At 41.8% G+C, this 12,192-nt stretch overlaps 1 protein-coding gene across 1 annotated transcript; it reads right to left on the minus strand.

Annotated features, from left to right (window-relative positions):
• Window positions 1–248: 248 nt before the first annotated feature.
• On the minus strand, window positions 249–7,849 carry PSMD7 (proteasome 26S subunit, non-ATPase 7). The gene is made up of 7 exons (XM_077755691.1): window positions 7,676–7,849; window positions 5,516–5,607; window positions 4,390–4,482; window positions 3,537–3,634; window positions 2,690–2,770; window positions 1,831–1,922; window positions 249–1,209 (listed from the first exon to the last, which is right to left on the minus strand). Exons 1-7 carry the CDS (start codon window positions 7,747–7,749, stop codon window positions 765–767), a joined length of 975 nt encoding a protein of 324 aa, XP_077611817.1. The 5' UTR covers window positions 7,750–7,849; the 3' UTR covers window positions 249–764.
• Between the last annotated feature and the right edge of the window lie 4,343 nt (window positions 7,850–12,192).

Here is a 12,192-nt window from a genome sequence, read left to right on the forward strand (position 1 = left end):
CAGAGAGAGAGGGAGACCCAGAATTAAAACAGGCTCTAGGCTCTGAGCTGTCAGCACAGAGCCTGACACAGGACTCAAACCCAGAAACCATGAGATCATGAACTAAGCTGAAATCGGATGCTCAACCAACTGGGCCACCCAGGTGCCCCTAAAATAACTCTTTAAGACAACTTCAATGAAAAATGCAGTCTTGGCTGCTTCTGAAAACAACTGCCACTCCCAGAATCAAAAACGACTAGAACACAGACTTAAAAACCAAGTCATTTAATTGTGTCTTTGAAGGTAAACAATGTATGGGGCTGGATCCCAAGCTCTGAGAATGCCAGAGCTAAGGGTACAGAGTTCAGAGGGTCGGGCCTCAGGGTGGTCTAAGGCAGAGCACTTCTGGAATTCATGCATTCCACCTTGCAGTTTTGCAAACTGCCAGAAACAGACCCCAAGCTTCTTGTGAGATGGGGAAAATTCAACTTCCACTTTTATAGGTCAGAGTGAAGAGTATCAATAATGTTCTGTTTACCTCCTCACTTTTCTCACGTGACGGGAAGCCTGAGCTAGCGTATCCCCCATACACAGCCGCCTAAGCTGCGGTTGAGGTGTGAGCTCAGGCCCTCTGTCCACTCCCTTCCACGCCGCAGCAGGTGACCGGGGGCAGACAGCTCTCAGCAGTATAGCTTTTAACAAGCGCTTAAAGTAAAAAGAACCCTCTAGTGGCACACTGAGTTAGTTTATACGATTTTAATTTACAAATTAAAAAGCTACAGGTTTTATTTTTTCTCCTTTTTCTCTTCTTTCTTTCCGTCACTCTTTTCCTTCTCTTTTTCTTTGTCTTTGTCATCTTTTCTATCCTTTTTGCTCTCTTCTTTTTCCTGCCCTTCTTTTTTCTCTGCATCCCGGTTTGCAATCTTGTTGTTGATGAGGTTGTGCAGGGCGACCACAGAACGGATCAGCGAGGCCAAGTATACCACTACCATCTGGTCGTTGGTCTTCAGGTAAAAGGCCTTGACAAACTCCTGGAGGCTGACATCTGGCAGCAGGTTGAAGACGTCCTGTAGCTGGTAGATGATCTGGTGGTTGATGGGCAGCTTGCCCGTGGCCACTTTCTCCAGGTAGCTCCTGATATCCAGAAGCTTGGAGTTCAGTCCCTTCAAACCATGGACCTGGTTTGTGATCCGCTGGGAAAGAGTGCCCACTGTAGTGTCTTTGATGTCCCTGTAACAAGAAGGCAGGCAAAAGCATCAGTGCATTGTACTATGATCTGGGGCCTCAGAATCCAGGCAAACACCCAGCTTTGTGGGGAGGGGCACAGTTTCAGAAGAAAAATGTTACTTCATCATTCTCTCAAGACAAACTGCTTTAACTTTGTTTTTACTTGGAGGCATACGTTTTATCTTTCTCATCACAGGGCATTTTTCAAAAAACAGGAGACCTAAAAACAAAACCATTTTCTATCCACATCTGTATGATGTTGTGAGGATCCTAAGTCAGGACTAACTTTCTAAACTAGAAGGAATCTTATTTGAGAAAAACTATGCCCTTTTGAATTAAGACAGGGTTACAGTATTTTAAGAGAAAAACCTATCCTCACACATAGATTGTCGGCAGGCTATCTTTACCAAAAACCACATGCACAGCAAGAATGTACAGCTGCACATCTTCACACACCTGTTCCTGTCACGGTCAATACTGCAGTTTCCCGACAAGATGTATTATCCAAAAGCATAAATCATGGCTCAAGACACCCTAAAAACGATGCAGGCCTAGAACCCAGATCTCTCTACTCCTAATAGAGCCTCTCGGGCCGCTTATGACTGATGCTGTCCTGAGGCTCACCGTAACAAGTGCTCCACTCCGACTTCCTCAGCTTCCTCTGCTCCAATTTCACTGGTCACGTGCTCAAATGTTTTTGAGGTTGGAGTTCCATCCTAGGAGAGGATGTAGTTATTTACTTACAAGCACACTGGCACGCATTCCTTCTCACACCTTGGTTCCTCTGCTTTCAGTCAAATCACCTCATGGGTGCAGCACTAGGTTTTTATGTGCCAGCAGAAATGGGGGGAGTTTGCTTTGAAAGCTTAGTCTTCTAAGCTGACATTACAGTGGCCCTGCCCAGTGTTTCTGTGGAAAATCCTGTAATCCCTTAAGACCACTGTGGGGATGGACACTCAAGAAAGTCTTGATTAACTTGAGTTTTAAAGCATACAGTTCTTTCTACAATAGGCATTATACAGAATACCTGTACTGGAAACAAGCTCATGTCAAATAATCTAACTTTTAATGATCTAATGTCCCTCAGATCCAATTATGTCAGAGCACCGAAACAGTGCAGTCAGAACAACCCGCTTTCTGGTGCCGTGGGTTAATTAATCAAAGGATCCGTTTCGGGATGTCGTTCACTGTATCACCTAGGGACCTCCTGATGGGGCTCAGGAGCAACTTTCCACAGATCTCATGCCAGAAGAGGCTATACATGCCTCAATTTCATTTGTAAAAGGGGATTTTAGATTTGTATGGTCCTCTTCAATTTCTATATTTGGTGATTCAAAAACTCAAGGGGGAAAGAAACATCAAAGTGTTGACAGAAATCAACAACCTACTCCTTGTTAGAGAGAAAGGATTAAAACAACAAAAAATCTGAACCGTCCAATAAGCAGAAAATGTAATCTCCGAGGCTCATACTAAGATGACTTACATCATGAACTTCTTCCACTGAAATATATGCTTCTGTGGGCAGTCCCAGGTCCTTTGGCTTCACGTCAATAATGACCAGTACCTGGCAGAAAAGTGCATCTTAGCAAACCACCTCACACCGAGCACGTAAGGAATAATTACAGCCATTCATCTGACAATGATTACTGAAGCTATTCATTCATTCAACCAGATGTGAGCTGGAATTTTCAGCAGAAATGAGTCTACATTTCACATGATCCCACCATTTTTCTGCTCTTTACCCCAGCCATTAATAAGCTGAGAGGTAGTACAGCGCGATCATCAAGTGTAAGAAAGTCCGGATCTAGACAGGCAGCATTTTAGTCCTGGCCCCAACATGTGTGGGATCTTACTAACCACTCTGAACCTCAGTTTTCTTGTTGTAAGGAGGCTAAGAACCCCATATAGCTTTTGGGAGGATCAAGCATTTAGCATACATTTATTGCTACTTGGGTTATTGTAAGTTAAAGACGTCACTACCAATTTGGGATACTTGGGTAGCTCAGTTGGTTAAGTGTCCAACTCTTGATTTTGGCTCAGGTGATGACCTCACTCTCCCATCCCACACACCCCCAGCCAAGTCAGACTCTGTACTGACAGTGTGAGGCCCGCTTGGGATTCTCTCTCTTCCCTTCCTCCGCTCATGCTCTCTCTAAATAAACAAACAAACTTTAAAAAAAAAAAAAAAAAGAAAAGAAAATGCTACCAATCAACACAAACAGTTTACAGAGAAAAAGCAGTGAAATGATTCGCTATCCAAATCCAAATGCTTACATAAGTTAGCAGGCAAGGAATGTCATTCAAGAGCTTTAAAGACGGAGCGAACTTACTGAGTTGGGGCAGTATCTCTTCATAAGTTCATTAATGGCGATGTCATTCTTGTGTAGTTTAGGGCCTGTGTGGTACCACCCAACAATTCTTTCTCTGGCTGGGAAGGAAAACATTAGTGGGTTTGAACTGTTACATGAAGATCTATAGAGTTCCCTCCAAAAGGGTGGTAAGATCTCTAGTCCTTACACTCTCTACTTTTTTCAAAATTCCAGACACCTATTTTAAGCCTTGACATACTTGTGAAATCTAAAACTCAGGAACAGAATTTTCAGAAAATAAGCAGTGAGAGAAATCCAGAGATACTCATATCTCAGACCAGTTGAAGCCAGTCACACATGAAACTAGAAAACAATTCCGAGGCAATATGTAAACAAATGCAAGTCTCTGTCACGCAGATTGGAACCGTGAGCTGTGGGAATAAACATTTCCAGAGCAATGTGGTTGCTCTACGGAAATAAAATGAAGATGACACATGAGACAGAGAGACAGATTTACCCTGGTGGTACTTAAGCTCTAGGGGCAGATGGATTTCGTTTGATAGCGCTTCACTTTTCTGTTGCAGAGGGCTAGATGTCTTACCCAAAACCTAGGAGGGTACAGGTCGTCTTAAATTGCTACTGAAGTTTCTCATTTATTCTACCTCATTCCTTTACTACCACTAGTCTTACTTAAGTCTGGCTAAGTGAAAGAGCCCTTGACATTAAACAAAGAAAAGGGAATACTTAGAAAAGGAAAAAAACAAAAACAAAAACAAAACCCCATACATTAGGGGCATATAGCTGGGCATCATACACAAATACACACAGATATACAGCAGTGCCTTATTTAAACAATAAATCAATCAAGACATACCATTAACCTTCTTAAACATTCCATACATGTTTTCCAAATAATCATGGTCTAAAAACCAGACAGAATCATCTTTGTCATCTTCATCAAAAGGGACTACAGAGAAAAAAATAAATAAGACAGAGTTTAGGGTGCTCGTCAGAACTCTAGAGCATATGTTACAACTGGACACCCAAGGCCACATCTGATCGATGTTAAGTATTTGGCTTGTTCAACACAGCATTAAAATTATTTTTGAGTTGCTGTCATTAAAAACTGGGAGATTTCATATAAAAATCCAGACTTCCACTTCACTTGAAACTGAAAGACCTGGCAATAACTGGCTAGAGCCAGATAGAGGTCCCCCGCCTTTAACATGGACACATACTCCTCAGTCTGCTAAAAGCCCTATAACTTCCTAGTATTTCGCATTAACAAATAACATTACTACTTGGTCCTTTCAGACACTGGAGTTCGTGATCTCGAGTCTAGAGTTCATTCTAGAGCAGTTATTTTGTTAATCATAAAATATATGGATACATTCTTTTTTAATTTTAGAGACAGCATACACAAGCATGGGGGCAGGGGAGAGGGGCAGAGGGATAGAGAATCTTTAGCAGGCTCCATGCTCGGTCCAGAGCCCACTGTGGGGCTAGATCCCATGACCTTGGGATCATGACCTGAGCTGAAATCAGAGTCAGATGCTCAATTGGCCGAGCCAGCCAGAAGCCCCTGGATAGACAGATCCTTGTACAGATTCATGATACTGAGTAAAAGGTAATATTCTCCACCTCCCCCCTGCCAACCAATAACCATGGTTAACAGTTTACAGGATCACAGGGAGTACGACATCAGAGCTGCCTACTTTTATAGTTTTGCTAGAATACAGCAACCCCCTTTGTCAACACACTGTCTATAGTTGCTTTCCTGCCACAAGAGCAGCACTGAGCAGTTGCAATGGAGATTCTATGGCCTGCAAATTTGAAATATTTACTCTTCAGTAAAGGAGCCCCTTTAGCCTCTCTTTTCTATACTTCAGCAATTCTGACATTGAAAGTCTGGATTGTAGTAAAAATGGAAACTTTTTTTTTATTTTAAAGCTGTTTGACATTTTAACCACACTCAGAAAAATGTGAAAGTTGTCTTGTACCTGCAAAACTGTTGGATACATCGAGTACTTTCTTTTGCCATGACCCCAAAAGCACACCAACAACACGCTTCTGGTTTCCAACCTTGCCTATTCTGAAGGAGAAAGCAGAAGGTCATTCTGACAGGCACACAGGGAGGTGGACCCAACAATTAGATATTCACTAGGAAATATTAATGGTATAGATACAAGTGAGTTTACGTGGGAACTAATCCCACTAAACAAATCTAATAGTGTCAGGTTAGTCCTTAATATTAAATTTTAATAAATATAGTGGGTAATTCATGAACTTTGTACGCTGGCATTTTTTACCCACTGTAAAGAAATCACACACTTGGAAACATTTCAAACTTAATAGAGACTTAAAATGGAGAAAAATGAAAACTCCCCAGATCAAGAGTTTTAAAATGTTATTTGGTTGGTATTTGAAAAATGCATTTAAGTTATGCTACCACCTTTAACTTTTTCTTTTGCAGGTTTCTCTTTGAAACTTTTCCTATCTTCTCTATCCTCAAATAATTTCAGAGAGAAAGATGCTAAAGTAGAACCACTTTTATGATCTGGCTGGCCAACTGTTCTCTGGATTCTGTCTCCCATGTGGACAAGCCCTACTGGAAGTTACAATACTCTGTACCATCTGGGGGCTCAGAAGTGGGTTCTGACCCTGAGTTAATGTGTGTGCCATCTGTGGTCTCTGTGAATGGCTTACTCAGGCAGAGGTCAGAAGTGAGCTGGTGACTAAATCACAGAGAGGAGAGCTGAACAAGTGAGAAAGATTTTACTTCAGCAGAATTTCTATCTACATATCAAACCTCCTCAGTGATTTCTGTCTTCAGGAGCTTCAAGTGTTTCACTTACACAGTCTCATTTCACTGATCTTCATGTAACATTCTCCTTTAACCGCTAGCAAATGTGAGACACAGACACAAAACAACTCCATGTTCAAAGGAAAGACAAAGGTCACGCCGATGTGAAACTGAAGTATAATTCCTTAACAGGCATGGTTTCACGGTATTATTTTTCTAAACATACAGCTTGTCAAATTTATAAATGCTTACTAAATTTGGGATTTGGGTCAAACCAAGGTAAGGATTCTGTATCCCTGGTAGTTCTGATTTTTTGGAAAATCTCAGGCAGTAAATTTCCACACTTGCAAAGAAACTTCCACACTCATGTGCTTTTCTTTTGGTCTACAAAAATCCATGTTTTTTAAAACCCTACATCTGTTATGACACAGCAGTGACTAGTGTCTGCACCATGTCATTTGAACAGAACTGAAATCAGCACCCCATTAGCACCTCTAGTTTCCTATGAGAGGAAAACAGTAACTACTGTACAGTGGGAATGCCTGCTTATCCTGTGAGGCTGAGGGCTCTGGAATGCAGTGGAAGTGGGGACCCTAAGCCTCAAGGAATCTTTTTTTTTTTTTTTTTTTTTTAAAGCTCTGGTTGAGGAATTGTACAAGGCAAGTTGCAGGAGAATAGGTGCTTCAACAACTGACTTTGTCTTTACGCTTGCCAATTTAAGTAATTATCTTGTAAAAGTTATGAACACGTGTAACAGGTCCAGCGGGACGAACAGCTCCAAAACAAGCAAAGCGAAGGCGGAAGAAACATTTGTGGGATGTTTTATTTCTATTCATTAATGCCCAACTCTCCTAATGCTCTCATTTTTAAAAGAAAAGCTTGACACCTCATCTATATTTTAAGTTCCCGTCAAAACAGATTCCTGCTTAGAAACCACAGCTCTCCCCGGGAGCCCTTCCGAGCGCTGAGACCAGAATTTTGGTGACAGCCTTCAGAGATACAGAAGCGCAAACCTGTAGCGTTTCCCTAACGGGCACCAAGGCTTTTTGGTGAAAAGGAGCGAAGTGACAGACAGGGACGAGGCCTGGGGGATCAAGGCCAAGTGAAGCTTGCCCCCATATCCTGGCAGCGTACGGAGTCGGGTAAAAGGAATGGGCAGTCCGGACCGAGGAGTGCCGGCTGGGAACGGGGGACGATGCTGGGTGGTTGAGGCTTCGTGATCTGAAGGCGGTCCGGGACTCTGGGCAAGTCAGTGCCACCCCCGGCCCGTCAGCGCCCCGGCGGCCGCCGCGCTGTCCCAGCGTGCCAATGACTCAGCAGCGGCGATCCCTACAGGCCACCCCGCGCACCCGCTCACCGGTTGAAATGATCCACCACACTGAGCAGCACCAGGGGGTGAACTACCACCTTCTGCACCGCCAGCTCCGGCATCGCGACACACGCCGCCCGCCAGGACCCGCTCCTTGCGACCCGCAAACACCGGCAGCCACAGCGACTCCAGCGAATCCTCCAGGCCTGGCTCCTCCTCTTCCGGCTCGGCCGCCGCCACGGTCCCCCTTTTCCGCTCCCAGAGTGCCCCGCGCGCCGACCCGGATTTTCGCGCCAGCTGCCATCTTGAGGACGGGAAAGACCGGGGGAAGGTGGGGCTCCCCCTTGGGTGACTCGCTAGGAGATTCCCTGGTCTTAGAAGCTAAAGGGACAGTGGAGACTGATAAAAAGGTTGACATCCTGGTATTGGGCCTGCGCCGTTAGTTCCTTCCCAGTTCACATCCTCCCCCCACCCGTACGCTGTGTGAAGACTGAAAAAAAGAAAAAAAACTAGAAAAAAAAAGTAATTCGTATCTTCACTACCCAGAAAATGTTCACCTTTGTTTCATGTTAGAATCTTCCAGAATTTCTTAAGTTTAAATCTCTAAGGGCGCCTGGTAGGCTCAGTTGGTAGAGCCTGCAACTCTTGATCTAAGAGTGGTGAGTTCAAGCCCTTCATTGGGTGTAGAGCTTAATTCAAAAAAACATAAAACAAAACCTCAGAAAGGATGAAGCTCTAACATTAGGGCTCATCCCGGAAGTGGATTTGGTTAGTTTATCTCATAATTTTTATTGTTGGTAAATTTCGCCTTAATATTTACTATGGACATTTTACAGATAATCAAGCTCTCTTTTTATTTTTCCACCTGTTTGTATTACTTAGACCATTTAACTGGGGCTAGGAAAATTCAATTTGTGCCTAGAGTCAGACCATTCAGGTTGTTTTTCACCCAAAAGCTTAGGTAAGGGTTGAAATTGGGTGAAAAGTAATACGAGGTAGAGGTAAATTATTTAAATTTTGTACAAGCTCAGATTTCTAATTCTAAATTGTATATGTAAACAAAAACAATACCTAAGCACTTGAATGGTTTGCTTATTGTTTGCCCTTTCTTTAAACAACTTTTACATTCCCTATAGCTCCAGAGGCTCTAACCCTCTGAAGAATAACCCAGGGACTTTTGCTCTGAAGTTTTACTGTTGGATTTTGTTTCCATATAGCAGACAGAACAACTTGGCCTCCTTCCAGTATAATCAGGGAGCTTTGGGTATTCTTTTCTGGGTCCTACCCATTAATTTCATTAAATGTACTCTTGATACTTTTGGGAACATTGCTTTACATTTTCATTTGTTTTAATATTTGTGATTTGGCTAATAATGACTGTTACTACTTGAGAAAACAGAACTTTAAGAAAATTTAAGCCAGCCCCCATTGTGTGATGTGGTAAAGCATGCTTGAGGGTGTTTAATGCCTGTTTTAAAGTAGATATTTTGGGGGTTCTTGAGTGGCTTAGTGGGTTAAGTGGAGGACTCTTGATTTCTGCTGAGGTCATGATCTCCAGCTGTGTGTAGTGCTCTGTGTTCACTGCAGGGGAACTGCTTTGGATCCTATGTCTCCTCTTCCTGGCCCTCTCCTACCTGTTCTATCTCTCTCTCTTTCTCTCTTTGTCTCTTTCTGAAAAATAAATAAATGTTAAAAAAGTTTAAAGTAGACATTCTTGTTTCATCTCTTCTATAATGTTTTTCAACAAGAACAGGCATGTACCTGTATGGAAAGATTGCTTCCCCCCAATTTTGTGTTTTAAAATGTAATAGCCAGGTGCATGGATGGCTCAGTCTGTTGACCATCTGACTCTTGGTTGGGCTCAGGTGGGGAGTTTGTGGTTCATGAGTTCGAGCCTTGTGTGGGGCTCTGTGCTGCCAGTTCGGACTCTGCTTGGGATTCTCTTTCCATCTCTCTCTGCCCCTAACCCCCTCTCAAAAATAAATAAACTTAAATTAATAAATTTAATAGCTTTCAAGATTAAAGATTGATTTTGATTTTTCTCCTGTCAAGTAAGGCTTAAGAATTGGAACCTCATAGGGCGTCTGGTTGGCTCAGTTAAGTGTCCGACTTTGGCTCAGGTCATGATCTCATGTGCATTCCATCCTGGGCTCTGTGCTGACAGCTCAGACCTGGGAGCCTGCTTTGGATTCTGTCTCTGCCTCTGCCCCTCCCCTGCTTGCACTCTGCCTCCCTCAAAGATAAACATTTAAAAAATAAATAAATAAAAATTCTTAAGAAAGAAAAAAGAATTGGATCTTCAAGAAAGCTTTTTTTAAAAAACTAAAATATATAGAGTTTAAAGAAGATGGCTTGAAGCCATAAGGAAGCTATTTTCCATGTTGCCCCCCCCTTTTTAAAAAATGGAACTGACTTGAAATCATATTTGATATTCTAGCCACTACTGGGCACTGAATTCATTCTGCGATATGCAGAATGTTCATTGAATTCTAGACTTAACCTGATAAGGGCTTAAGGATAGTACAAGTTCTGGGGTGCCTGGGTGGCTCAGTTGGTTAAGCGTCTGACTTTGGCTCAGGTCATGATCTCACGGTTTGTGGGTTTGAGCCCCGTGTCGGGCTCTGTGCTGACGGCCTGCTCAGAGCCTGGAGACTGTTTCCGATTCTGTGTCTCCCTCTCTTTCTGACCCTCCCCTGCTCATGCTCTCTCTCTATAATATATATATTATAAAATATTTAAAACATTAAAAAAATCTTAAAAAAAAGGATAGTACAAGTTCCTCTCCTTTGATCATCTTTGTTTTTCTTTTTTTAATGTTAAATTCTTCTTTTTCCAGATTTATTGAGACATAATTACCATGTAATGTTGTGTAAGCGTAAGGTGTACAACATGATAATCTGCTACACATATATATTGCAAAATGATTACCACAATAAAGTTAGTTAACACTTGCATCACCTCACGTAATTACCCTTTGTATGTGGGGGGGAGTGGGGAGAACATTTCTGATTTACTCTCTTAGCAACCTTCAAGTATATAAGACAGTACTGTTAACTATAGCCACCATAGTGTACATTAGATTCCTACCTCACAACTGGAAGTTTGCACTTTTTTCACCAACATCTTGTTTCTCCCATCTTTTAAAAATAATTTTTAATGTTTTATTTATTCATGAGAGAGAGAGAGGGAGAGCATAAGCAAGGGAGGGACAGAGGGACACAGAATATGAAACAGGCTCCAGGCTCTGAGCCATCAGCATGGAGCTCAACGTGGGATTCGAACTCACAAACCATGAGATCATGACCTGAGCTGAAGTCAGACGCTCAACCAACTGAGCCACCCAGGCGCCCCTCTCCCACCTTTTCAATCTTTGGCAACCACTATTCTACTCACTCTTCCTGTAAGTTCAACTTTTTAAGATTCCACACGTAAGTGAGATCATGCAGTATTTGTCTTCCTGATATATTTCACTTAGCCTAATGCCCTCATGGTCCATCCATGTTGCAAATGGCAACATTGTTGTTTCTATGTCTTGCTGTTGTGATTAATGCTGCAGTGAACATAGGGATACAGGCATCTCTTTGAGACAGTGATTTCATTTCCTTTGTATCCATTCCCAGAAGTGGGTTGCTGATTCATGTGGTAGTTCTATTAATTATTTGAGGCATCATATTTTTTTCATAGTGGTTTTACCCATTTACATTCCCATCAGTGGTGTACAAGTGTTCCCTTTTCTCCTCATCCTTGCCAACACTTGTTATCTCGTGTCTTTTTGATAATAACCATTTTATTATGGTGTGAGGTGATACCTCATTGTGGTTTTTATTTGCATTTCACTGATGACTAATGATGTTGAGAACCTTTGCCTGTATCTGTTGGCCATTTGTATGTCTGAAAAAATGTGTATCTTGATCCTCTGCCCATTAAAAAAATTGTTATTATTTTTATTATTAGCTATTGAGTTCTAGGAGTTCTTCATATATTTTGGATATTAACTTTTTCTTAGATATATGGTGTGAAAATGCTTTTTCTCATTCCGTAGGTTGCTTATTTTGCTGTACAGATGTTTTTCAGTTTCATATAGTCACATTTGTTTATTTTTGCTTTTGTTGCTTATGCTTTTGGTGTCATGTACAAAATATTGTCAAGATCAATGTCAAGGATCTATTTCCCCTATGTTTTCTTCTGGGAATTTTACATTTTCAGGTCTTACATGAAAATCTTTAACCCATTTCAAGTTAATTTTTGTTAATGGTGTAAGATAGGGGTCCGATTTCATTCTTCTGCATGTGAATATCTGCTTTTCTCAGCACCATTTAATAAAGAGACTATCCTTTCCCCATTGAATATTCTTAGCTCCACTGAGCTCTCATTCTGTTCTGTTGTCTGTGTGTCTGTGCCAGTACCATACTGTTTTGATTGTTACAGCTTTGTAATAAAGTTTGAAATTGGGAGATATGGTGCCTCCAGCTTTTTTCCCCACTTCAAAATTGCTTTGGCTAGTTGGGGTATTTGTGGTTCCATACAAATTCTAGGATTTTTTTCCTATTTCTGTGAGAAATGTC

This window comes from Crocuta crocuta, unplaced genomic scaffold (genome assembly GCF_008692635.1).
Source record: "Crocuta crocuta isolate KB4526 unplaced genomic scaffold, BGI_CrCroc_1.0 scaffold152, whole genome shotgun sequence".
Taxonomy (NCBI): domain Eukaryota; kingdom Metazoa; phylum Chordata; class Mammalia; order Carnivora; family Hyaenidae; genus Crocuta; species Crocuta crocuta.

What these genes read in the sequence shown, in the direction of transcription:
- PSMD7 (XM_077755691.1), bottom strand. Translation starts at nt 7,749, where the DNA reads ATGCCGGAGCTGGCGGTGCAGAAGGTGGTAGTTCACCCCCTGGTGCTG. An exon ending in AGAGATACTGCCCCAACTCA is followed by an intron (nt 2,771 to 3,536) that starts GTAAGTTCGCTC and finishes CTTTTCTGCCAG; the next exon opens with GTACTGGTCATTATTGACGT. An exon ending in CAGTGGAAGAAGTTCATGAT is followed by an intron (nt 1,923 to 2,689) that starts GTAAGTCATCTT and finishes ATCCTCTCCTAG; the next exon opens with GATGGAACTCCAACCTCAAA.